General features: G+C 35.5%; 4 protein-coding genes and 1 non-coding gene across 8 annotated transcripts; 3 read left to right on the top strand and 2 right to left on the bottom strand.

Annotated features, from left to right (window-relative positions):
- Nucleotides 1-1,083: 1,083 nt before the first annotated feature.
- Nucleotides 1,084-4,708, bottom strand: LOC123194448 (L-gulonolactone oxidase 3). Its single transcript, XM_044607644.1, has 3 exons — nt 3,946-4,708; nt 2,460-2,715; nt 1,084-2,061 (listed from the first exon to the last, which is right to left on the bottom strand). Exons 1-3 carry the CDS (start codon nt 4,612-4,614, stop codon nt 1,232-1,234), a joined length of 1,755 nt encoding a protein of 584 aa, XP_044463579.1. The 5' UTR covers nt 4,615-4,708; the 3' UTR covers nt 1,084-1,231.
- A 912-nt stretch (nt 4,709-5,620) lies between these two features.
- LOC123194818 (ER membrane protein complex subunit 1) lies at nt 5,621-12,297 on the bottom strand. Its single transcript, XM_044608251.1, has 12 exons — nt 12,074-12,297; nt 11,868-11,995; nt 11,694-11,756; nt 11,104-11,225; nt 10,648-10,763; nt 9,748-10,552; nt 8,386-9,108; nt 7,567-7,788; nt 7,384-7,479; nt 7,111-7,305; nt 6,871-6,984; nt 5,621-6,118 (listed from the first exon to the last, which is right to left on the bottom strand). Exons 1-12 carry the CDS (start codon nt 12,166-12,168, stop codon nt 5,858-5,860), a joined length of 2,940 nt encoding a protein of 979 aa, XP_044464186.1. The 5' UTR covers nt 12,169-12,297; the 3' UTR covers nt 5,621-5,857.
- A 1,081-nt stretch (nt 12,298-13,378) lies between these two features.
- LOC123194915 (probable beta-1,4-xylosyltransferase IRX9H) lies at nt 13,379-17,454 on the top strand. 2 transcript variants are annotated; one of them, XM_044608421.1, is made up of 4 exons: nt 13,379-15,127; nt 15,857-16,106; nt 16,651-16,859; nt 17,119-17,454. In XM_044608421.1, exons 1-3 carry the CDS (start codon nt 14,235-14,237, stop codon nt 16,819-16,821), a joined length of 1,314 nt encoding a protein of 437 aa, XP_044464356.1. In that variant the 5' UTR covers nt 13,379-14,234; the 3' UTR covers nt 16,822-16,859; nt 17,119-17,454. The 2 variants fall into 2 exon arrangements, with proteins under 2 accessions (XP_044464356.1, XP_044464355.1); XM_044608420.1 differs by having other exon boundaries at nt 13,381-15,127; nt 17,058-17,454.
- A 327-nt stretch (nt 17,455-17,781) lies between these two features.
- TRNAS-CGA lies at nt 17,782-17,863 on the top strand. The gene has a single exon. It is a non-coding gene; the product is annotated as a tRNA-Ser (tRNA).
- A 547-nt stretch (nt 17,864-18,410) lies between these two features.
- Nucleotides 18,411-22,257, top strand: LOC123194913 (tocopherol cyclase, chloroplastic). 3 transcript variants are annotated; one of them, XM_044608417.1, is made up of 10 exons: nt 18,412-18,785; nt 18,887-19,131; nt 19,205-19,284; nt 19,920-19,996; nt 20,133-20,302; nt 20,442-20,545; nt 20,995-21,102; nt 21,421-21,537; nt 21,712-21,861; nt 21,945-22,257. In XM_044608417.1, the coding sequence occupies exons 1-10, from the start codon at nt 18,520-18,522 to the stop codon at nt 22,119-22,121; spliced, it is 1,494 nt and encodes a 497-aa protein (XP_044464352.1). In that variant the 5' UTR covers nt 18,412-18,519; the 3' UTR covers nt 22,122-22,257. The 3 variants fall into 3 exon arrangements, with proteins under 3 accessions (XP_044464354.1, XP_044464352.1, XP_044464353.1); XM_044608418.1 differs by having other exon boundaries at nt 18,418-18,785; nt 20,442-20,539; XM_044608419.1 differs by lacking the exon at nt 20,995-21,102 and having other exon boundaries at nt 18,411-18,785; nt 20,442-20,539.
- Nucleotides 22,258-22,828: the final 571 nt, after the last annotated feature.

Genomic DNA, 22,828 nt, shown 5'->3' with positions numbered 1-22,828 from the left:
ATGTATCATCATTTGTTGGGATGATTTTTAATTAAAAATAAAGTAACATATAATGACATATCATCTGAATATTAAAAACTGGATATACAATGCATTGCTCATAGAATAATTGGTGAGATGGTAGCCACCTCTAGCTCTTCATCATTATACTATAGATAAAATTGGTTAGCACTTTATGTTAAGGCGACAAAATAATTAGAGTAATGTTATGTGTATCAAATTGAGTACTTAAATTATGTATCATCATATAATTAGGTGTTAATTTATCTTTAATTTAAAATTATATAATTACATAATAACATTGGGTATTCATAGTTTTATTGAAATAATTAATAGCTCTCAACAACACAACAACCACAAGGCTCATTTATCATTTTGGCCATGCCACAATTAAGTTACTATGCATCTCTTGAAATCCCACTTAAGGTGGGGAATTAATTATAGAAAGATGGATGATGTGGAAGGCTAGCTGTTGTTGATGGTTCGGCCATGGTTGAGTTGGGCATGATGAAGCACAAGTGAAGATCACCTTTCTGCATGCATGCCATTGCCAACCTAAAAACCCCATAAATGGTTTCCTTTCTCCTGTAAACTAATAAAGTGAATCATGGTTGATTAGATTTTAAAGTTGGGAAAAGAAATGCTAGCTGCCGGAAGTATTGCTTTATGCATTGAGGTGTGCCATAATTTTAACAAAAGTAGCAGTATATCTATTTATCACATTCTGCTACATCAATTAATGCATTGGTTCAAAGTTGATGAGGAAGTGGAAGATCCCATCCAGTTTTCGGTTTTCCTCGTCAACTAAATGGAATTTAATACACAAACTAAGCATTAATTTGAGATTCCATTGACATTTGATGAACTAGTGTTAGTTAATGTTGAATACATGTAAGGTTTTTTTTATACAAATGTCTTTGTCTGTTTGTGAACGCATTTCTTCTCAACACGCATCCATGATTCAAATATTCAATTGTTAATGGTAAAGATTGAACTTCTACATCTCCATGGATCCATCTCATGCTTGTTTTTAACCATCTTCTCCTAATATATGTATATATATATATATATATGTAGTTATACTGACAAATAAATCTTATGAATTTATTTATAGTTGTATGTTGGGATTGCTTTCGAGAAAGTTTGTATGAATGACTTGTCCATGGTCCAAGGAAAAAAATATATCTTGACAATGGATTAGAATAAAAATATAGGCTGAAACATATCAATACTACACCACCAAAGCGGAGGAAGACGATGAATATCTGCAAACTCTGGCTTCACTGTAAACTAAACCCGGTTTGCAAAAGTACCCTTTGCTTGGGCTGCAATGTCTGTCTTCTGAGCAGATGCATTGTCCCTCCAGGCCACATCCGTCGCCTTTACCGCCTTCTTTTCCTAGCACTATCTCATCCGACCATTCACTGGAGAAAATATTTTCCGGGTCCAGTTTTTTCTTCACTGCAAGAAACTTGTTCAACTTCGGATACTTCTCATTCACTTTCAAGAAAGCTGCGTTCCTATTCTTAGCCCAGTGAGGCCTCGCTCCATACTTGAAAAACGCCATTTGTTCTATTTCTTCCCATACATCTTGATTCAATCTCGGAGTTGCAGCATCATCAGCACGATAGTAGTTGAAATCAATCACCACTGAATCCTCAGGCTGACCCAGATAAGCCTGGGAGGCCTTGATGAAACGGATTAAAATCCCATTATAGATATCGATCCCACATAGATTGTCTGAGTGAATCAGGTCTCTTAGTTTCTTCACGTCGCGGATGAAATCTGCAAACTTTTTAGCAGGAAATATGGCTGTCGTCTCGTAGAAGAAGAGGCCATTGATTCTGGGATCCCAAGCACAAGACGAATCGATTCTGAAAGGAGGGGAATATAAACAGGAACCAGATGTCTGCATTTTTCCCTGGCGACCGACCACTGGATAACCAGTAAAAATCACACCATTTTTCTTTAATCCATTGCCGATTAATTTCTTGAACCCCACAAATGAAGCTGCCATTGTACATTTTCCATTCACGTTTCTTGCTGCCTCGAATCCTTTCTCTGCAATTCATACAATTTTCAGCTATTCAATATCTCTACGTTAGGAAACTTAAGCCCAATACACACTTAAAATGTTATGATAGACAAATAACATTAGTATGGTTTAAAATTTATTGGATCTTTTGATTAGACTTGATAACATATTCTACGTTGGCTATGTTCTCATTTTGAAACCATGTGTAATAATTGTTATTTAGCAAGATTTTAGAAGTACAATACCAATTACTGTAATATAGATAATTTTGAGAGTTTTTATAGATTCAGATTATATAATGTTTCAGATATTTTTATAACCATAAATCAATGCCTTCTATTCCCGTTTATACAAAATAAATCTAAAACTTGCAGAAATCAGATAGAAGATGGTAACGGAGAGAGAGAGAGAGAGAGTTGTATACCTGTTGCTCTTGTTGCTTTGGAGACCAAAATAGAATTGGACTGAAAGCCAAGGAAGTCGTAAACTCCATCGCCAGGTGTATCGAAAGGAACTCTGTTGTCGTATCTGTAGACAGACGTATTTCTTGATGGGTACCAGGTTATATCTGCAAATTCATATTTCTTTGCATGGTCCATGAATAAATCTTCCATGTGAGCATCATCAGTGAAATTGTAAGTTATGCTTCTTTTGAATCCTTTCTCCAGCGACAGCTTCACCTGTAATCATAATTTGTTTCAGATAAAGTCTTTCAAATAAAGCCACCCAACAATGCTAGAGAACATTAATTAATTAATTTATAAGCATAATAATATTTTAGTTTTTAGCATGTTCCTGCTTCTACGCAAAGGTATTATATATATATATATATATATATATATATAGAGAGAGAGAGAGAGAGAGAGAGAGAGAGAGAGAGAGAGAGAGAGAGAGAGAGAGAGAGCACAATTGATCCTCATGTTCAAGATATATATTACAAAGTCGACTAAAGTCGAGTATTCAGCCAACTTTATTCTCGTAATTTATTTTGAATATATAAATAGATACATATTTAATATATATCATTAAATGATTAGATAATTTTATATTAAAAATAAGGTAATATTCAATTACATAATAATACATATGTGTGTATATATATATAATATGAGTAATGTTATGTGTACCTATTTTTTGTGCACAATTCATGTATACAGTGATGTGTCATCATGTAATTAGATGATTTTAAAATATGTGTCATCATATGATAAAGAAACATTCAATCACATGATAACACATCATCTATGTACACAAATTGTATATCAAAAATAAATATACATAGTTTTATTGATATAATATTACTCATATTCCCTTTTAGTTATGGTTACAATCAATAGTAGATAGGGATAATAGAAATCACTTTATAAAAACACAAACATTTGGTTACCTTAATAGAATCATAGTTAGTTATTTATTTTAAGCAAAAACAATAGAATTATTGTAATGTTTTATTTTAATTAAACAGTCAGAATTTTCTTCATACTTATCATAGTAATTAAATTGTATATTGTTTTATATATAAAAAATCTAATTTTTTAATTATATATTATTTTTAAAAAATAATAGAATAAAATAATAAAAAATTATAATCAAACACTTAAAAAATTTTAATATTTTTAGATACACCATTTGCACGATATTATTTCTCTGAAAAATATTCTACAGTACACCAATCGTATATTATTAATTAATTCCATCGTATGTATCATGCTTTAGCATAGAGGAGGATACTAATATCTAGCCTATGGTCCCTGCCAGTACTGAATTTGGCCCCCTAAATAATCCCATTGATGGTCAGGCCATCAAAATGTTGGAATAAAGCATTTATGTCGGTGGCTGGCGAAAGAAAGTTTGGCAGAAATCGGCATCAGAAACTGTAAAAATTCACAAAAGAGACTAAAAAAACTGACCTTGGAGATGACTCCCAGCAATCCTAAAGAAACTTTTGCGGCATTAAGGAGTGGATCCTCAGCTCCAATTCTCAAGACTTTGGCGAAGCCTTCAGATTCATTAGCCGGAACGATAAGGCTGAGGCCGATAACATGATCATGAACAGCTCCGCCTTTTCCCCACCAAGAGCTGCCGTGTGCCCCCGTACTAATCAGTCCTCCAACACTCACACCTTCCCAATACGGCGCCGCCACCAAACTCAGATTGGCTTCTTCGACTCGATCAATCAGCTGGCGCAGCGACACCCCGGCGTCTGCCGTCACCTCCAAATTGTCCACATCGATTTCAATGCCGGAGTTGTATTTCTCCGTGCTTATAAGCAACGCGTTTCCTGAATGTGGACAGGCGAGTTTGGGTATAGTGTGTGAGAATTTGCTTACGACTTTGATTTTGAGCCTTTTTTTATTCGCCTGTGCGACGGCTAGGCTGAGGTCTTCTTCAGTCGTTGGATATGTGACATTTGGGACATGACAGTCGATTCTATCTCCCCATGCGCCGTAAGAGTTGGACAGGATGCAGCCGGTCTCGTCACATTTAACCGGAGGCGGCGGTGGCATGGCGTAGATGGTTAAACTTGAGCCCCATATGAGCAGAATCCACCAGAAAGAATGCGCCCATCTTGGCACCATTGCTTTGTCTGGTAAGCTGATACAGAAACTTTGAATCGCAATGCTTTGAAGGGATTCAAGGGCACAATACTTGAATTACAGATTAAGATATACAATAAAATACAAATTATAAAATGTCATAGTAATTCCCCAATAAAATTACACAAAATAATATATTATTATATAATTAAATTATTTTAAATTAAAAATAAAATAATATTTAATTATATGATAATATATTATTTATATATTTAAATTATATATTAAATATATATATATATATAAAATATTATTTATAATTTATTTTACATTCGTAGATAATAAATTGTAATTAGTGGTTGTTTTGGTCATGAAAGATTACCTTTCTTGATCATGCCAAATTGCTGAATATACATGTCAAAAAATTATTTCCATTACCTTTAGGCGTTCATACTAGAGATCCCAAAACCTTAAGTTTTGCGTGTGAGATTTATTTTGTCTAGATTGCACTTTTCCATTATTTTGACCAATTATTTTTATATTGACACTCTTTCAACAGATTCAAAGCTTGGTTTCTTTTAACTTATTAAAGTTTCTTCAATAGTTTTGGGGTACTTGAACCTCTTTCTTGACTTTTGTGATCAATTACGAACCTTCTCAATATGGGCATCTTGATTATTAAGGGCATTTTAATTATTTACCTTTCATTTGGGGTGATTTTTATTTTTAGAGTCAACCGGTCTATCATATTGTTGATGTGTCATACACTTATCTGCAATAGTACTAACAAATTGTCTTGTAGTAAATGTTTGCATTTGACAATTGTTTTCCTCTTTAACTTATAAATGAATTATCCTTTGAAATTCTCCATCACATTGCGTTATGGGAAGATCAAAACAGGAAGATACTCAAGTGTAGAAGGAGATTCAAGTCCAACATACATACTTAGCATATATTTTTCCACTGTTAATTTAAACTGCTCTATGGCTATTAGTAATATGATGATAAAAACGAAATTAACTTATGGCATGGGCTTCCAAACCAGAGAGAAATCAATGGATAATCCAAACAATTTGCCGTTGTAATGTTAGATTTACAACATGAGAAATAAATTTAAATGTTCCAGGCTAAAACAGCGACAAAAATGCTTTTTAAAGCAAAGATGCTACAAGATTATGTAAAACTTACGAGTCAAGAGTGAATCATCTGATCTGTATTCAATCGAAAGTAACTTATGATGAAAAAACCTGTTAGGGGTACAGACATGCTTACTGTAATGACTATCTCACCTCCACTTATCCTGCAGTTCTTTCCTCTCTGACAAAACCCATGTCACGAAGATAGCCCCGACAAGTGCAACAATTGTGATGAGAAGTAGAGCGTAACTAAAATCCTCTGTGAGCGAATCATAGGTCCTTGAGGGTGCAAGCTGTGTTAAAAAGAGATCCACTCCATATGCAAAGACAAGGGTTGTCGATTCCAGCTTAGCAGGCACTGTCACTATGTTTCGGAGACCTTCCACTTTAAGAGCATGCGTAACGTACGACTGCCAGAACAATTTATGGATCAATATTAGTGAATGATCGACCTTCAATAATTCACGTATATAAAAAAGTAGAAAGGAAAAGGGTTACTATCAATTGGAAAACACTTCTAAGAACTAGCAAAAAAAGCACAAGTTTCATTTGCATCAATAAACAGGCACTTTTACAATCAATTGAAACTTTCCTATTAATAAAGGACATTTTTTTTTTACACTTTTAATCAATAGGCAAACTAAAAAGTGTCTTTTGATTGATAAAGATGTTTGTTTATTGATACAAATGAAATCAGTGTCATTTTAACTTGAGATTTTTTGTTTCTTTAAATAGTGTCCTCCAATGGATAATAATTCCAGGAGAAGCACTTGACATGCCACAACCAAACTCCACTATAGCAGCTTACTTGCTCAGCTCGCTCGGATGGATTTAATTAATATACAATTTGAGATGCAGGAGCAAATTGCAATCCCCAATGTACCAACAGATGATGGGATCCGTTCATAAACATGTCATTAAGTAGTAAAATCATCAGGCTTTTAGTTAAACAATCCTGAACCTACCCTCTCTAAATGTACAAATAATGCACAAAACTGACAAATCAGAAATAATATAAGCATCTTGAGCTAGTAGAATTGGCATACATATAACAACATAAATTTTTAATGCAGAAATGCAGTAGACGGACAGTCTTGGGAGAATACATTGAACAACCGTCTTAAAGAATATGATAATACAGAAAAAATATATGAGAACTGACCTGAGGAATGATTGGCAATGAATCTGTAAGGGGTATAATTCCTTCTTCTTTCTCAGCTTGTGAGGGGTTCACTGTTCGGCGAGGATCCAGAAAACGCTTATCAAGTGCCAAAACCTGTAAAAGTATGAAGTGGCATTTTCAAAAGGCCCATTTTTGCAGGAAAAACCACAGAAATAAAAACATACAAATAAATAATAAAATAAATTCAAGGCATCTGGCTTTTTCAAAATCTTAACCAACCTGATCACCTATTGTCCCAATAAGAAGCTGCTTTGAAGTTATACCCTTTGCCGTCAACGTCACTGCTATAGCTTTCACAGAATGGGTGAAAAAGTAGGACTGAGACTTTGTTACAACCTCAGGTCTCGAATAAGAAGACACAGGTGCCGTAAGATTATGCTTTCCTACAACAAGCTTCCAAACATCTTTGTTTTCCTGTAGATATTCAACTAGCTTAAGTATCATATGCAGCAAATGTACACAAAATTGCAAGATTCAAGTTCATAGGCTTACCGCCCTAGATTGGTCATAAATCTCAACGACTGACATCTCATATCTGTGTGCTCTAAGATTGAAATAGTGGTACACAACCCAGTTTTCACTAAAAACCTACAAAAAGGTGCAAAAGCATAAACCAATATATATGATGATATTTGATACTGACAAGACATATGTAGAAATAAATAGGCAACTCACGGCATGAACAGGACCCTGTGCACCATGATGAGTCATGCGGTGCAAAATACGGCCAGTTACAGTATCAATAAGATATGCAACCAACAATGCCTCCTCCGGGTCAGTAGATCCAATTTCACCACTGGCCTTTGGAGAAACAGTTGCCACAAAGAGCAAATTTTTTGATATATATTTATACATCACATCCTGGTCTGATGTAACCTTGGCTTGAGTATGAACCACCTGGTAAACCCACATTAAAAAATGTTACAACTCATATACATAATACTGAAACATTAATAAAACTTGCAAAAACCTACAATAGATCATTGCCAATTCAGAAGCGGAGGGAAGACTGCTGAGAGGAACATATTTATCCTAAATGAGATATTTATTTACCATATGGCATTGACATGATAATAAAGTCGTCTATCACTGGACTTAGAATTAACTATCATTCTTAGGCAATGATTTAAAAAAGAAGCAACAGATAATTAGACATTCTAAACAATTAAGGGAGATTCAGAACCATGTATAGGAAAGATCAACATTCTAATTGAATGAATTAATGCCAGAGAAATGGGGCAAGATCAACGATAAAATTTTATAATTGTTACTAGTCAAATTCCTGTTGCTGTCTAAACAGCTTTGCTGCCTTCCCCTCTTTAGCACCGACTGACATAAAATGTTGAAGTTACCAAAAAGTGAAATATAATAATTAAAATCACCATGATAATAAGATTATCAATTTTTTGAAAACAATGAAATGTCTATTAAGGCCTTGGCTGGAAATTTCCTATATAAAAAAATCTACAAGGATGATATTTGGAAAAGAAATACCTCATTTGATTTTCTTGATACAGTTGCAATGATCTTTTCTGACTCCAAAGGAAATACAATTGACCATAAATCCCCAGACTCAAAGCAGAAATCATCACCATTGCAGTTTCTCTTTATCACATGACCTTTTATAATGCCATGATCAGCCTCAACAGAATACCAGTATATGTTTGAAAACTCTTGTTGAAAAATATTTCTAGATTCAGGAGTTCTGGGATATAAATGCACTCGCCTATTTGCATCAACTAGTAGATGGAGGCGCTGTTCAGTTGAATCTGTAAATGGCAGTGGTATAATTTGCACAACAGAATGACCAAGATCCAAAGAATTAAGCTCGTTTCCAGTGTAAGTATCAACAAATGATAGTACAGCAGGTGAATTTGAACTATCTCCGCACTTGCCAACAACAAGAACAGATGGATTATTATCCATTGCATGATGATGGGGAACCTGCCACTGAAACAAATTTAGCCCAGTTGGACAATCACAAACTTCTGACTTCCGTAAAGATGGCAGTAAAAGAGACCAGACAACCCGTCCATCTCCACTGTGTAAAGCAAAAATTTTCCCTGCTTTAGTAAGTACTATGAGTAGCTTCCGGAAACCATTGTGGTCTCTGGTCAACTTGCTCTTCTCAGAACTTTTTAACCTAATTGCTTGTATGGCCACCATCTCCTCAGGACTTGCAAGCATTAGCGTCCCTTTAAGCTTCAGAAAATGTCCCTTTCAACACCAACACTATGTTAAAATCTCATTGACAGAAAATCTATATATATGCATCATCGATTTCAAGGAATTAATGAAGCAGTTAAGATATAAGCTGGGGAGATAAATAACACAGCAATGTCACTCTTAGATTCAACAAAATATATTCTTTTTAAAAAGGTCATATATAATTATTTAGGGAACTGGTTAAGGTTCTGATCTTGTCTATATCATTAAACATGGGAAACTAAGAAGTGGAGAAAAAATATAATAATAATTCATTCTTCATTTTCCTTCATACATTAGAAAAGGACAACAGCACATCTTAATCCATGACTTCATAGCCAAAACAAAACAACATCGACCAACTAGACAACAAGCTTTCTTTGAATCCAACTACAATAAAATGTCACTAATAGGTCAAGTAAAGCTGTTTCCTCTGCAAAATGCAAGAGCACAACAAATATATATATATATATATATATATATATATATATATATATATATATATATATATATATATATATATATATATATTTCTGCCTCCATTTAAGTTAAAGTGGAAAGATATGGTATTTCACAATGAATATTTAACAGTTAACACATGACTATACAATCATAATTTTATTGAAAGCATTTAAAGTAAAAAGTGCATACCTTAAGCCAATCAATGAGGTTATGCTCCACTTTGGACACTGAAACAGCTTTATCCACAGGGAGTTCTGATGTTGTGACATCTATGATGGAGGCAAGTGCATCCTCCCTATTCCAAACAATCTTACCCTGTTGCAGCAACAAAAGTGAATGATCTTCCATGACAATCAAGGCCCTAAATCCGTGAGACCTATCTGTCCTAATATAATTGTTTATGAAGACCTTATGGACAAGCCCCCTTTGCTGGTCCATTTCAATGCTTTCTTTACCCAAATCACTGTCCCAGTCATCACTCAGCTTTACTTGAAGGTGAATCTTATTGCCTCCATGCTGAACCACTGCAAATGCTTCTTTGTCTTCAGAGATTGAGAGAATATCACTAACTACAGTTGCATGATCAAAATTTTCCACTACCTCCAACTTGTCTTCACCTGTCACTCTTATAATTAGCTTGAGGGTATTGAGTTTTAAAGTAAACATCCCTGTTAGTGTTGAAGGTAATATCATTGCTATCCCTGTAGAATCCTTCACAAGGCTTGAAATGTATGTTTGATGAAAGTTAATTCTCCCATTTTTTAAGCTTATTGTCACCAAAATTGACCGAGTGGTATCCAATGCCACAAATGTCTCACTTGAAATTAACGCAAGTTCCCCAACAAAGCCACCAGAAAAATCTGCAGTTTCATGCTTCACCAACTCCCCATTCATGGCATTGATTTCACATACATGAATCTTAGTCAAACTGGAAAACCCGACCACATATATTTTATCACTATCAGGAAGTGGGATCACCTTCTGAATCTCTATACTGCAGACAGAAAGACCACAAGATATCAGTGGCACTCTGATGTCCAACAAGTTGAACTTAAAGAGACAGTTTGAGAGATGAAACACCAAACTAACCTTTCAGCCGCAAGATCCTTTGTCCAAAGAACCTCACCATCTATACTTGAAACACCATGAACACATCCTTTACCAGAGACAATGATCACATTGTCCTTGTCAACTTTCAAAATTTTCTGCATTATCAGTTTCAATTACATTATTTTCCAAACTTTGGCAGAAATTAGCAATAAAACTTAATAGATAAGTGCATACTACCCTAGGGAATGCTTAGAAGAAGCAATGAAATTCCAGGGAGGTTTCAATAGAGAAGGTCCTTATGACAAGTTGATAGCATGTATATTCTCCACATGACCCATGACATTTTTAAGTCAAGGTTTGGACAGAAATAATAAGATTCAAGAACAATTGGCTCTGAAAGAAAGACAATAAGAGGGACAGAGAATTCACAGACAACAGAGCATTAATTTAATAAGTTCTAATTGATGTAACATTCACTCAACGTTATTTACTGACCAGCACCATTAATGATGACTTTGAGTGCTTTGGGCCATGAAGAAAAGATTCCCACACCATCTGCCCATCGGGAAGGTTCCATGCTCTTAGAATACTTCCATCTGATGAAAGGGTGATAACATCTGAAAAAATAGGATGAAACATTCAAATTTCAATGACTCTTCCTTTTCAATACTTGCACCTCCCTTCAATAATGCCAAAAATGAAAACACCATAATATTCTAAAACAGAAAAAAGTCTGAAAGAGTATCACTGAATGACATTTAACATCATACATATGAAATAACCATAAAATATTGAAATTCAGAGGTCTAAAATTTGGGGATAAAAGTGATCATCCTCCACTTTCCATTCATCCTTCTAACAGCTAAACTAATGAGCAAGAGATGCCAAATTAAGCATTATTTTCATTCAATAAAAAAAACCCCATGCTGCCTCCATATTTTATACGAGGAAATTAATCTATGGCCAAGTAACTACTTGCAGAAAGCCCCTTATTCATATCACTCATATATATAACTAGGAAAAACAAAACATAAATAATTTATACCATAAAAATAAAAACAATCAGAATCCGTGCGACGACTTACATTTACCCAACGCAATATCAATTCCATCAATAGCATCATTAGTCCCAAGAATATGTCTCCAAACTGAAAAAGCACCAGCGAAGCCAATTTCAGTGCATTAAAAAATTGATAAACAGCTCTCATGTATCAAGATGAAAACAGCATTAGTTCACAAATCGGGGAAGAGAAACTAACAAATCTCGCCGTGACGGAGATCAAGCGAGGCTATAACATTCTCTTCAGTGGATACCACCACACGCTTTCGACCGGTCTTTTGTGTGTGAAACACAGCGTGCTTCACTTTGCCTATGTACTGTTGATGCCTATATTAAACAAAATCAAAACGTAAACCTAACACAATCAACACAGATAAAGATTTGAAGTACAATTAATTGACTTACCAATCCATGAGGCCGACTTGATCTTCGTAAAGCGAAAAGATGGAAGTTGCACATAATAAAAAAAGTATAACAAGAAGAAAAACTCTAGTCGCCATGGATATGGCAAATTACTCTCTTCTTCTGTTTGTACCAGTGGAGAAGAGACGGATCTGAGAAAACGAGGACGAGCAGTGTTAAAGCCGGCCGCTTCTTCTAATGAAATTTAAAAAAAAAAATCGACAAAAAAATTTGGATAATCATAAAACCCCCCTTGGTTTCAATAATTTCATTTGTCCCCTCCTTAATCTTGATGTGTCGTGCATGTTCAAAGCCAATATTGTTGCATGTTCGAGCTAGGGATGACAACAATGAGGGGCGGGAGAGATCTCTATCCCCATCCTCGTTCCTATAGAGATATCAATCATTATTCTTGACTTGTTACGGTGATAAAAAAAAATTTCTATTATCTCCCTATAAAAAAAAAAAATCTCCTTTTCGTTCTTATTTTTACAAGAAAAAACTCTCTTTCATATCCTTTAAACATAATATAAATAAATTAAATAACAAAATTAACTAAAATTAAAATTAATTAATTATTTTAAATATTACAAATATCATACATTAACCATCTTAATATGCATAATAAAAATATAAATAAATTTAGAAAACATAAATAATATAAAACTATAAAAATATGTCAATAATTTAAATAAAAATATTAAATAAAAAAACAAAGATAAAAACAGGACAGACTAAGAGGGAATGACACATATATTTTTATCTCTGATTATATAGATATTTTTTATTTTTTATTTCAATTTTTTTTTATTTGAGAATTCTTTTTCTATTATTGTTGAAGGGGATAAAAAATTTTAAATTTATACTGAAATTATCGTATCTAATTAGGGCACATTTTTCATTGAATGGTCAAATGGTGCTACCAAAAGTTCATCACCAATGCCATTTACCTTTTATTTTGTTTGGGGTAGGATATTTGTAAACAAAAATTTGTAAATACATCAATTTCATTCGATATATGAATTTTTAAAAATATTTTTTAATTATTTTCTATTCAATTAATTTTTAACTAACAGAAGTATTATCATTTGAAGTAGAAAGTGTTTGAACCATTTTTTAAGAGGACAAATCCGATTCCAACCTAAAAGCTCAACGTATTTATATGATTCCTATGACCTTATGATCAAAGCTTATCCACAGGTATGGTCCAATGACCCGTTGCCACATGGATCATTATTCTAAGTGGCACACAAAATCCATTAAACTGCTGGTGGAATAATCATCCAGATGAAAAGGCAAAACAAAAATCTATTGTTTTTACTTGTGTCTGTATGGTGATTGGGAGAGACTCGGCGGTGAAGTATCACTGTCTGTTTGTTTCTTTTTTATGCCACTTGAAAAAAAAAAAAACCCCTCTCTCAGATTCCAAAGGAACCTTGCAAATGCTATTTTTACACTCGCTTTGACCTCAAAGCTGCGAAAAGTCTCGGCTTTACTCAACGGGACGATCCAAAGCGTTGACGCTTGTTGCTGGTGAGCAGAGCAAGGCTGTCATTTTCGCCGCCGTTAGTGATGCTTTGTTCTAAAGATTGAAGACCCTTTTTGCCCTGTACGGTAATCTGGTTTCCCATTTCATTTGAGTTAGACTTTTAAGTGTTTTGCTTCCGAATCTCGTTGTCTCAGGGTCGTCATTGATGGTGTTAATGTTACTGTGGTTTGATTTGAAAAGGTATTGAAGGGTCCTTAATACTCCGATTTGTATTAATTTTGTTACGTTTGTTGTGAATCAGAGCCTGTCTAGATTCCCAGCACATTGTTAAGATAAGAGAGAAAAAGTTTCGTTTTTTTAAGAATGAGTTGGATTGAGTTTTTGTAGTATTCTTGAGAACGTATGCAATGGGACAACTTATGTATTACCAGCACTGATGTATTATTGAGAACGTAGACAATGGGACAACTTATGTATTACCAGCACTGATGTATTATTGAGAACGTATACAATGGGACAACTTATGTATTTGAGAACTTTAGTTTATAAATCAAGTCAAGAGCGATGAGAATGTGATAGATTTGAATGTTTTTCAGTGCAATGATAATGTTAAGATGCTACTAGGAGCTATTGAGTTAGTGAGAAACTAGGATTGGATTGGTTTTTTTTGCTTTGATGGCTTCTATTAGAAGAACCTTGTCTCCGGTTCCTACAGCCGGAACTTTATTGAATGGGGATGCTTGTTCGGTTGCTTCACCTTTATCAAAGACCTCATCAAGTACTCAGAATCACCCTCCAGCTTCCAGTGGACTGTTATCTTCTCTTTTCAGTTCACTGGATCCTCAAACTTCGATTCTTGGTGTGTCCTCACCAAGACCTTCCAGATTCCTTGACAGATCAAAACCAAAGGGGCAAATATGGAGGAGAGCTGTTTCTCATTTCTTGATTTGTTTTGTGGTTGGGGTTTTTGCTGGGCTCACCTCATTTGTTTCCATGAATTTGTCAACAAATCTTATATCAGAGCAACATGCGTTCACCTTTGATATGGTTTCTGCTGTTGGGACATTTCAAACATACAATGGTACAAGCAATGAAGGAGTGCTGATAAAAAGTGATGGTAATGAGAGAGATGCAAGGATAGAATCAGAAGTGAAGGAACTCAAATCAGTAGATGTTGTATCTAATGATAACTCTGCTAATCAAGATTCAGCTTTGGTCCATCGAAAGCTTTTAATAATTGTGACCCCAACAGATACTCAAGCATTTCAAGCCTATTATCTAAACCGTTTGGCACAGACATTGTGGATGGTCCAACCTCCTCTGTTGTGGATAGTTGTGGAAATGACCTCCCAATCTGAGGAAACAGCTGACATCCTAAGGAGAACTGGGGTTATGTACAGGCATCTTGTTTGCAACAAAAATCTAACTGATGTGAAAGATAGAAGAGTCTACCAAAGGAATGTGGCACTATCTCATATTGAAAATCATCATCTTGATGGCATTGTCTACTTTGCTGATGAGGATAATGTATACTCTCCTGATCTTTTTGAGCAGCTGAGAGAGATCAGGTACTTTAATTTGCTAGAGGGCTTAAGATTATTGTTGGGACCCTTATTTGAAAGCTTGCACTTTTAGATGAAATAGTAACTTGTTATTAGTATTAAAGTTGTTGATTTCAGATCCCCTGTACATGATCACATGTCGGCGTATGTATTTGCATTTTTAATTGCTACTGCATCTGTCTGTTTTGTCTGAATTTAGGCTGTTAGCATATGAGGGAGCTGTTAGAGGCTTAAAACTATTGTCTGGGTAAGGCTTTTGAGTGAAGTGGTAATTGATAGTAAAAAAATGGATGCCTCTGTTGGTTGATACTTACTAGATTACTGTTTTGGGTACAGTGGACCTTAAGCATGTGCTCCACTATCCCACAATCTCCATCATATAGCTGAAAGTATTTTATCTCCAGAATTTCAAAGATTTGTTTCTATCATGTGGTTTAATCAGCTTTAGTGGGCATATCTGTCCGAACCTGTACGCATGTGCATTTGATTCATAACTTCTTTGAAGTGATTGAGTTTCTCTCTACACATTCTTCTAATTAACTATATGTGGCTGTTGATGTTCCTTAGGAATTTTCTCTTTAGCATGGTTCCTAGTTGTCATTCTTTGCTCAGAGTCTCATTGGTTTTAGGTTCTAATGCAATACCCTCTCATCTGAAACGAGATAATCTAATACAAATGCATCTTTTTCTGGTGCATCTTGCCTTCAGTAAGGTTCATTTTTATTTAACTTGCAGGCGATTTGGAACATGGACGGTGGCCAAATTAACAGAAAACAGAGTCAAAGCTGTCTTGGAGGGTCCCATTTGTAATGGAACTCAAGTCATTGGGTGGCATATAAATGAACCAAGCAGGAGTTTTCGAAGATTCCATGCTGAAATGCAAGGGTTTGCCTTCAATAGTTCTATTCTCTGGGATCCAAAGCAATGGCACCGACCTACCCTTGAACCTATTCGGCAGATTGATACAACTAAGGATGGGTTTCAAGTGAGTGTATCTTTATAATCTTGGTCGCTTATTATCCATTCACTTGGCAAGTTGACTATTTGTCATGGGACAAAACAAGAATCATCATACTACCATCACAAAGAGTGTTATCATATAAAATAGCGATTAACTTTTCAACCACAAATGCTAAATGAATTTAGTAACCTGCTATACTGGTTTGTGGGTCTTTGGTTGCATGCCTTTATTGTGCTAGGTCTAGATGTAACAGGCATTCTGTTTCCCTTAAAGAGATTTCTGTTCAAAAGTATCATTATATATTCATTATTGAAAATGAATATGGAGGGGTTTATTTTTCCAAATAAAGTTCAAATTCTGGATAATTGCAAGCTTACTCTTCACTATTTGATTGTTGGTGATTTCCAAAAGAAGCTAAGATTGAATCTTCTCCTTTCATGAAGACAAAATTCAAAAAAGAAAAAGGGAGAAAAGTTTATCTTTTGAATTTTAGTAGGCTCACAATAATTACTCCTTAATTTAATATTTGAAATTTTCAACTAGTAAGCTTATTGGTTTCTATTTTCAGGCAAGCACATTCATCGAACAAATTGTGGAAGATGAAAGCCAAATGGAAGGCTTGCTGGAGAACTGCTCGAGAATCATGGTTTGGCTTCTTCCTTCAGAGTCATCTAACTCATTCTATCCTCAGAAATGGTTCTTGAAGAATAATCTTGATGTCATTTCCCCACTTGCATGAAGTTCCAGACATGGAAGAAGTAAATTTGAATGGTGACAGTAAGTGATTTCATTTGACATTTATTTTGCATCTCCATACTATATTCATCTAAATTAGTTGGACTTGATATACATATCTTCAGATTTCTCACTTTGAGATGTTTAGTTGCTGAATGGAAAAGAAGTGACATTTCGAACATGAATATGTTCATATGCTAACCCAATTCGACATTTCTTTTAATTTTCATGTTGTGATAGGATAAATCAGTTGAGTAGTATGGTCAGAGACACTCCTAATTGTGGTTACAACTTGTCCCAGATTTAGGCTGGCCGATGCTTGCTTAGAGTTCTCACTAACGTCAGCACTAAGGCTGGTTCATACACCCCTTTTTTAGATTGTCGAAGAACTGCAAAAAAATTGCTGAGTAATCTTTTTTTTTGGTACATGTATGAATTGCTCAACTTGTCCACTGAGTTGCAGCCTATGTTCAAAGAGGTGAATTTAATGTGGCTTAAGTTAGACAGGATGGACCCATCCACTGTTTATGAGTTGCATAGATGTAATTATTTTGTACGCCCTGATTTTCATGTTATACTTTCCGTGGGGTGAAAGCTAAAGCAGTACGCTTAGTAGTTTGTTCTCGGATTCATTCAAGATAACAGAGTGTCGGAATTTGGATTAGGCCAGACCAGTGAGCTAAACGTTTTAAAAATTGGATTGGACGAGTTGGTTTGATCAGAAATGGAGAGCTAGTGTGATCCGGAATTGATTAAAACTTCTTTTAGATTTTGAACCACGGTCGAACCTTTATGATGTCATCATAAAAAGTTGCAAATTAAATTGTAAATATCATTTGAAATCCGATAAGAATTGAAAGTTTGACTATGATCTTCCATTTGAAGGAAAGGGAGGGCGGCAGTCGGCGCGAAAGCTCAGACTTATCAATTTAAATATTCAGTATGCAGGAGTTGTTGTTTAGAGGTCGATATGTCCGAGTGGTTAAGGAGACAGACTCGAAATCTGTTGGGCTTTGCCTGCGCAGGTTCGAATCCTGCTGTCGACGTTTAAAAATTTTAGTAAAATTCTGGCTCTATGCCATATACCGAGTGCATTTTACTTGGTTCTTCGCCTGGAATTACTTTCTGTCCGTCAACAATCCATGATGATAAACTCTTATTTTAGGCAGCTTGTTTTTCTTCTGCTTTTCTTCCTCAGCGTCATTCTCCGTATCACTCTTGTCAAATTGATTTATACACAAATTTTTCCGGTTTATTCTTTTGTGTTGTTTCGGTTTCAGAACCATGGCTGCAACGCATAGTCCTCGAATCCAAAGAAAAGGCCAGACCCGCATGAATGCTTCGCTTGTTAAGGCTTGAAAATATGAATGAAGTTCTTCAGATTAAATAAACTTTGCTTAATATTACTCGATGATTGCAGGGCCTTGAATTGCTGAACAACTTTGGTCTCCATCGTTGTCAGTCATATGCAAACTATAAGCTCTTCGTTATTTGCCTTTGACTATTTACTTGTCTATTAGTTTCTGAGAGGAGCAATATAGATGGTAAAGAAAGTAACTTTACGAAACGGTACCGTTTGTCTTTTGCCCAAATTTGGGCGCCACCTCTCAGCCACCTGTTTCACTACGAATCCCATCCATGCACTTGTTTAAATCCAAACGCAACTTCCATCAGTGTTTCTTCTTTCTCTTGCACAAATCCGATGAAAACAAGCCTTTGTTTCTCACAGAACCTAGGGTTTCCAGCTCTACACCCTTGCATTACTCTTAACCCCTCTCTATCGTCAAAACGATGGAGTTTTGATCCAGAGTTTGGGTCTCGAACAACAAGTATTAGAGTCTCGGCTTCCAGTTCTGTTATCAGAAATGATTCTTCCACATCTTCAGCAGAAACAGAGAGCAGAGTCTCCGTGAATCCGGTTTACTTGCCCACGCCGCCCAATCGTGATCTTCGGACTCCTCACAGCGGGTCTGTTTTGTTTTAATTAACTCAAAAATGATTTAAGTTATCTACTTGTTGTTACTGGTGTTTTGAATTAATGCTTTATTATACGAAAAAAAAAAAATCAGGTATCATTTTGATGGGACCACTCGCAACTTTTTTGAGGGATGGTACTTTAAGGTCTCAATTCCAGAGAGGAAGCAAAGCTTTTGCTTTATGTATTCTGTGGAGAATCCGGCATTCAGGGGAAAACTGTCGACATTGGAAGTGGCACAGCACGGCCCTAGATTTACTGGAGTTGGGGCTCAAATTCTTGGTGCTGATGACAAGTATATATGTCAATTCTCTGAAGAATCTTCTAACTTTTGGGGAAGTAAGTTTTTCCCACTTATGTTTATCTCAGGATTTAATGTTGCCGTCGCTTAATTGAAAAATTTATGTGTTAGGTAGGCATGAGCTAATATTGGGGAATACTTTTGTAGCCGAGAAAGATTCACGACCTCCTAATAAGGAGGTTCCTCCTCAGGTTAGGATAGGTTTTTTGTGTCCTAATCTTTCAATTATAATGTGATGAATTCTCATCCTTTGTCAATTTTCATTTAAACTTAAATTCATTTTTTTTAACACTTGTATCAAGGGAGCCTGGTGGCCTATATGTTGACATCACATAGTTGGTTTAGATTTGTCAGAGTAAAAAGAAAATGCCTCCATAAAAGTTGCCACATTAAAGCCCATCATGTTTGAAAATGAAGTTTCTCCTTATAAATATGAAGTGATAACAGTGAATTACATTATTTAATAATTGCTTTGAAGGCATAGGTGACAACATGTTGATCTCAATTATTATGGATCTGGCTTCGGCAGTGCCTCTTTATTGATGTTTGATTTGTTGCATTACTTGCTATCTATCTACTCTGAAATCGAAAGACTATTGTCATTTTTCTTTCCAACCATTTGAGATCACTGAGGGTAAACATTTTATTTTATTTTTCTCCCTTTTTATTTCTCTCACAAAAGAAGTTAATATCTGCATAGTAAAAGAAACCAAGCAGGATGGTTTAGTTCTGTCATCATCATTTGTAAGATATACATGTTATAGTTCATAATTTGGATTCTCAAATTTTAATTGCTTTTGGCTGCGGTTTAATGGTTGTTATGCAGGAATTTAACAAAAGAGTATTAGAAGGTTTTCAAGTTAGCCCATTATGGCATCAAGGCTGTATTTATGATGATGGCAGGTACATTTTTTTTTGCATATATGTGGGGTTTTAATATCTTGCATTAAGTTTCGAAACGGGGACATGTTCTTATTAGAAGAGCCAAACCTTAGTTGACCTGTTGGACTCTGACATGACTGAGCATTTCTACTTGCAGAACAAATTATGTTGAAAGTGTGAAAACTGCAAGTTGGGAGTATAGTACTCGCCCTGTTTATGGATGGGGTAATGTAGGGTCTAAACAGAAGTCTACAGCTGGCTGGCTGGCAGTTTTTCCTGTATTTGAACCCCATTGGCAAATATGCATGGCAGGCGGACTTTCAACAGGCATTCACTAATCTCCTTCTAACAATTTAAAAAAACATTGCATTTGTCAGCTAATTTTCTTGCTTTGCAGTTGAAAATCATTGGTACGGTTTTTATATGCACTGTGCTATTTGGCTGAAGTTTTGACTTTGGATTACAGGTTGGATAGAGTGGGATGGTGAAAGGTTTGAATTTCAGAATGCCCCTTCTTATTCAGAAAAGAACTGGGGTGGAGGATTCCCCAGAAGGTGGTTTTGGGTAAATGTAACTCTTGACAGCTTGCTGTGCTAATTTTCAACATAGTAATTAATTATTTTCATGGGCTATAATATTCACTCTCGCTTTTTGTCTAGTGATATAATTGTGTTTAGGATGAATATATTTTCTAGTTATTGAATTCTGGATATATTACTTCCTAAAGGTCCTCTTTCAAATTCTTCTCCTCACATTTTGACTAAGGTGGATATTAAATTGTTTTGCTTTCTTTCACAAGATTCTGTCTTTGATTAAGAAGCCTGCCTTTTTGTTACCTAGCATTGCTGCTTTTAATGACGATATGTCTTCTGTCTGCTGATCATGGAAGTTCATTCTCTGTTAGATTCTTTATTGGATGCAAATTATCTAATTTTGATATCCTCACAGTCATAGCACTGTACTGAACTACCGACATGCTGTAATTTTCTGCATCTTCCATTCTTCATGTGGTGCTTCAGGTTCAATGCAATGTCTTTGAAGGTGCAAGTGGAGAAGTTGCTTTGACTGCAGCTGGTGGTTTGAGGCAACTACCTGGACTGACTGACACCTTTGAAAATGCTGCATTGGTATTTTTTTTTATGGCAATATTATGGGTTCCTTTTCTCTTGCTCAGTAATATGAAACTGAAAATCTAGAGACACACTGCCTCATTTTTTTGTCCTTATCATATTGCTATGACAATGTATCTTCTTCATGGGAAATTAATTGAGGATTGATTAAGAAATTTGGAGATCTGTTTGTGCTAACTTAACATTCATTGTCATATTGCATACACCGAGCCTCGATATGTATAGAGCTAATCTTAGAGACTCTAGTGTGTTGGAACCATGTTTTCCTTCATATTTTGACATATGTATTATGATCTTTGATGTACACTGATGCAGATTGGCGTGCATTATAATGGAATTTTCTATGAATTTGTGCCATGGAATGGTGTTGTAAATTGGGAAATTGCTCCGTGGGGTTACTGGTACATGGCTGCAGAGAATGAGACACATATGGTAAGTTTCTTTTCTTGTTATATTTTCTTCCTTGTGAACTAGTCTAAGAAGTCTCACATCATATAACCTGCTCCTTGAAGTGACCTTTTTGTGATATTTCTATTCATTGATATGGCCATTTAAGACTTCACATATTGAAATGATTTAACAGACTCTGATTGTTTCTGTGGCCAGGTTGAGTTAACGGCAACAACAAAGGATCCTGGTACTACCTTGCGGGCTCCAACCAGAGAAGCTGGCCTAGCTCCAGCTTGTAAAGATACTTGTTTTGGGGAGCTTAGATTGCAATTATGGGAACGAAGATATGGTGGCAGCAAGGGGAAGGTTTTCGCCATTTTCTCAGGCTGGATTTCACATTTACTATTTTACCAAATAGATTTCATACTTGGAATCATTTTAATATGCAGATGATATTGGATATTACAAGCGACATGGCAGCGCTGGAAGTAGGAGGAGGACCCTGGTTCAATACATGGACAGGGAAAACGGCTACACCAGAGATTCTTAAACGCGCTCTTGGTGTTCCTCTAGATGTGGAAGGGCTTTTCGGATTAGCCCCATTCTTCAAGCCTCCTGGTCTATAACCAGTTGCTACACAAGGGAAAGGATACGTGATATTTACGTAAATCAATGCCCATTTTGTAAGACATGTCTGGGATAATGTACTTACAGTGCAGGGGTGTGATGTTGAGGAAAATTTATATGAAAATCAATTACAGAGGTCCGCGATGCTGAGGTAATTACGAATTTATGAAGAATAAATGCCCAAAATATTAATATCTATTTAATTAGGTGAGTGTAGAGGTAGCAGCGGACCGGTTGGGCCATCTAGGGCACTGGACCCATGTGTTGGGCTAGGCCAAGGCAGACCTCCATTTTGGGTCAGTCTGGAAAACTCAGGGCCCCCATGGGTCTATAACGTGCTAAACTACGTGTTTTTACATATCGATCAACTAAATTATAAATTTTTAATATTTTTAGTAGGCCAGCCCTTGAACCTTATCTCGCTGGTTGGGACACAATCTTTTTTTTTTCCTGTATCGAGCCAATACAAACCGTGCTGAATTATATGATTATTGGTTTGACTTATTTGACATCTCTATATAAGTAAATATTTTATACATACAACTCATTGTAATTTAGGAAATTTATAAATACGAAAGCGATGCAAAGGCAAGAGCTCAATCATAAATAAAAAATCAACAAGTTGTCTTTTTAATAATTTTTTTGTATTAAATTCGAGCTCAATCATAAAGAAGAAATCAACAAATTGTTTTTTCCAGCAATTTTT

The sequence above is a fragment of the Mangifera indica genome, chromosome 13 (assembly GCF_011075055.1).
Source record: "Mangifera indica cultivar Alphonso chromosome 13, CATAS_Mindica_2.1, whole genome shotgun sequence".
Classification (NCBI taxonomy): domain Eukaryota; kingdom Viridiplantae; phylum Streptophyta; class Magnoliopsida; order Sapindales; family Anacardiaceae; genus Mangifera; species Mangifera indica.
This window is presented reverse-complemented; position numbering and strand designations above follow the sequence as displayed.

Excerpts from the sequence above, each read along its gene's own strand:
- LOC123194818 (XM_044608251.1), bottom strand. The coding sequence starts at position 12,168 with ATGGCGACTAGAGTTTTTCTTCTTGTTATACTTTTTTTATTATGTGCA. Across the intron at positions 9,109-9,747 it reads ACCTCATTGATTGGCTTAAG|GGACATTTTCTGAAGCTTAA; the intron begins GTATGCACTTTT and ends TGGTGTTGAAAG. Across the intron at positions 7,789-8,385 it reads TATCAAGAAAATCAAATGAG|GTGGTTCATACTCAAGCCAA; the intron begins GTATTTCTTTTC and ends TGGGTTTACCAG.
- LOC123194448 (XM_044607644.1), bottom strand. The coding sequence starts at position 4,614 with ATGGTGCCAAGATGGGCGCATTCTTTCTGGTGGATTCTGCTCATATGG. Across the intron at positions 2,716-3,945 it reads TGCTGGGAGTCATCTCCAAG|GTGAAGCTGTCGCTGGAGAA; the intron begins GTCAGTTTTTTT and ends TTATGATTACAG. Across the intron at positions 2,062-2,459 it reads CAAAGCAACAAGAGCAACAG|AGAAAGGATTCGAGGCAGCA; the intron begins GTATACAACTCT and ends TATGAATTGCAG.
- LOC123194913 (XM_044608417.1), top strand. The coding sequence starts at position 18,520 with ATGAAAACAAGCCTTTGTTTCTCACAGAACCTAGGGTTTCCAGCTCTA. Across the intron at positions 19,285-19,919 it reads ATAAGGAGGTTCCTCCTCAG|GAATTTAACAAAAGAGTATT; the intron begins GTTAGGATAGGT and ends GTTGTTATGCAG. Across the intron at positions 21,538-21,711 it reads CAGAGAATGAGACACATATG|GTTGAGTTAACGGCAACAAC; the intron begins GTAAGTTTCTTT and ends TTCTGTGGCCAG.
- LOC123194915 (XM_044608421.1), top strand. The coding sequence starts at position 14,235 with ATGGCTTCTATTAGAAGAACCTTGTCTCCGGTTCCTACAGCCGGAACT. Across the intron at positions 15,128-15,856 it reads GAGCAGCTGAGAGAGATCAG|GCGATTTGGAACATGGACGG; the intron begins GTACTTTAATTT and ends TTTAACTTGCAG. Across the intron at positions 16,107-16,650 it reads CAACTAAGGATGGGTTTCAA|GCAAGCACATTCATCGAACA; the intron begins GTGAGTGTATCT and ends TTCTATTTTCAG.